The sequence below is a fragment of the Frankliniella occidentalis genome, unplaced genomic scaffold, assembly GCF_000697945.3.
Source record: "Frankliniella occidentalis isolate FOCC.00 unplaced genomic scaffold, Focc_3.1 Scaffold2433, whole genome shotgun sequence".
Taxonomy (NCBI): Eukaryota; Metazoa; Arthropoda; class Insecta; order Thysanoptera; family Thripidae; genus Frankliniella; species Frankliniella occidentalis.
Genome location: NW_026269516.1, coordinates 1 through 830, shown reverse-complemented (window position 1 = coordinate 830; position 830 = coordinate 1). Strand labels below are relative to the sequence as shown.

At 45.3% G+C, this 830-nt stretch overlaps 1 protein-coding gene across 1 annotated transcript; it reads left to right on the top strand.

Annotated features, from left to right (window-relative positions):
- The first annotated feature begins 263 nt into the window (after positions 1-263).
- Positions 264-746, top strand: LOC127751952 (uncharacterized). Its single transcript, XM_052276295.1, has one exon. It carries the CDS (start codon positions 264-266, stop codon positions 744-746), a length of 483 nt encoding a protein of 160 aa, XP_052132255.1.
- Positions 747-830: the final 84 nt, after the last annotated feature.

Genomic DNA, 830 nt, shown 5'->3' with positions numbered 1-830 from the left:
ATTTTTGTGAGTAATCAACTATTGCATCAATGAATATTTATTATTATCTGCGCCGCATTCATTACATTGCACATGTTTGTATTGATTTTCTAGGTTATGAGTGTATCTCAGGTAGAAATGTAAAGGAAAAGACAATTGACATAAAACTATCGGTTCTGACAGCTTGTCACTCTAGCATCCGATCAGTAAATCACCTGACTGATATGGTTCGCACGACCGGCGGCCAAAGCAGTGATTTTAAAGAAATAAGGTTGCACCGAACGATGTGTTCAAAAACAATTGAAAGAGTTGTTGCCCCCTGCCTGCTTGAGGAAATGATCGCCGATATCGGTGATCACTTCTACTCTCTGATTATCGACGAGTCAACAGACGCTACTACCATTAGGCAACTAGCGCTGTGTGTAAAGTACTACAGCAGAAAGTACAAGAAGTTTCTTGTGGAATTTCTGGGTCTCATTGAGACGCCCGTCGCCACAGCCGATAAGCTCTATGAAGTTGTCACATTGTACCTCACTACTATTGGCTTAAAACTTAACCGTCTCCTGGGTCTCGGCACCGACAGAGGAGCGAACTTGTGCGGGTGCAATCATTCCCTCTACACGCTTTTGAAGAAAATCCATTGCCCCTGGCTGATGCTTGTCAGGTGTACATGCCACTCGCTGGACAAAGCGGCTTCGTACGCCAGCAAGGAGCTTCCAGATACCCTGGAGTTTCTCCTTAGAGTCAAAGAATCATTTCAAGAATAGTCATAATCGGCGGGATCAGTACGAGCGACTGCATGAGGTTACGCCTCCTTTGATACGCCCCTGAGTTCGGCATGCAACGCGCAC

Coding starts and splice junctions, on each gene's coding strand:
- LOC127751952 (XM_052276295.1), top strand. CDS start 264: ATGTGTTCAAAAACAATTGAAAGAGTTGTTGCCCCCTGCCTGCTTGAG.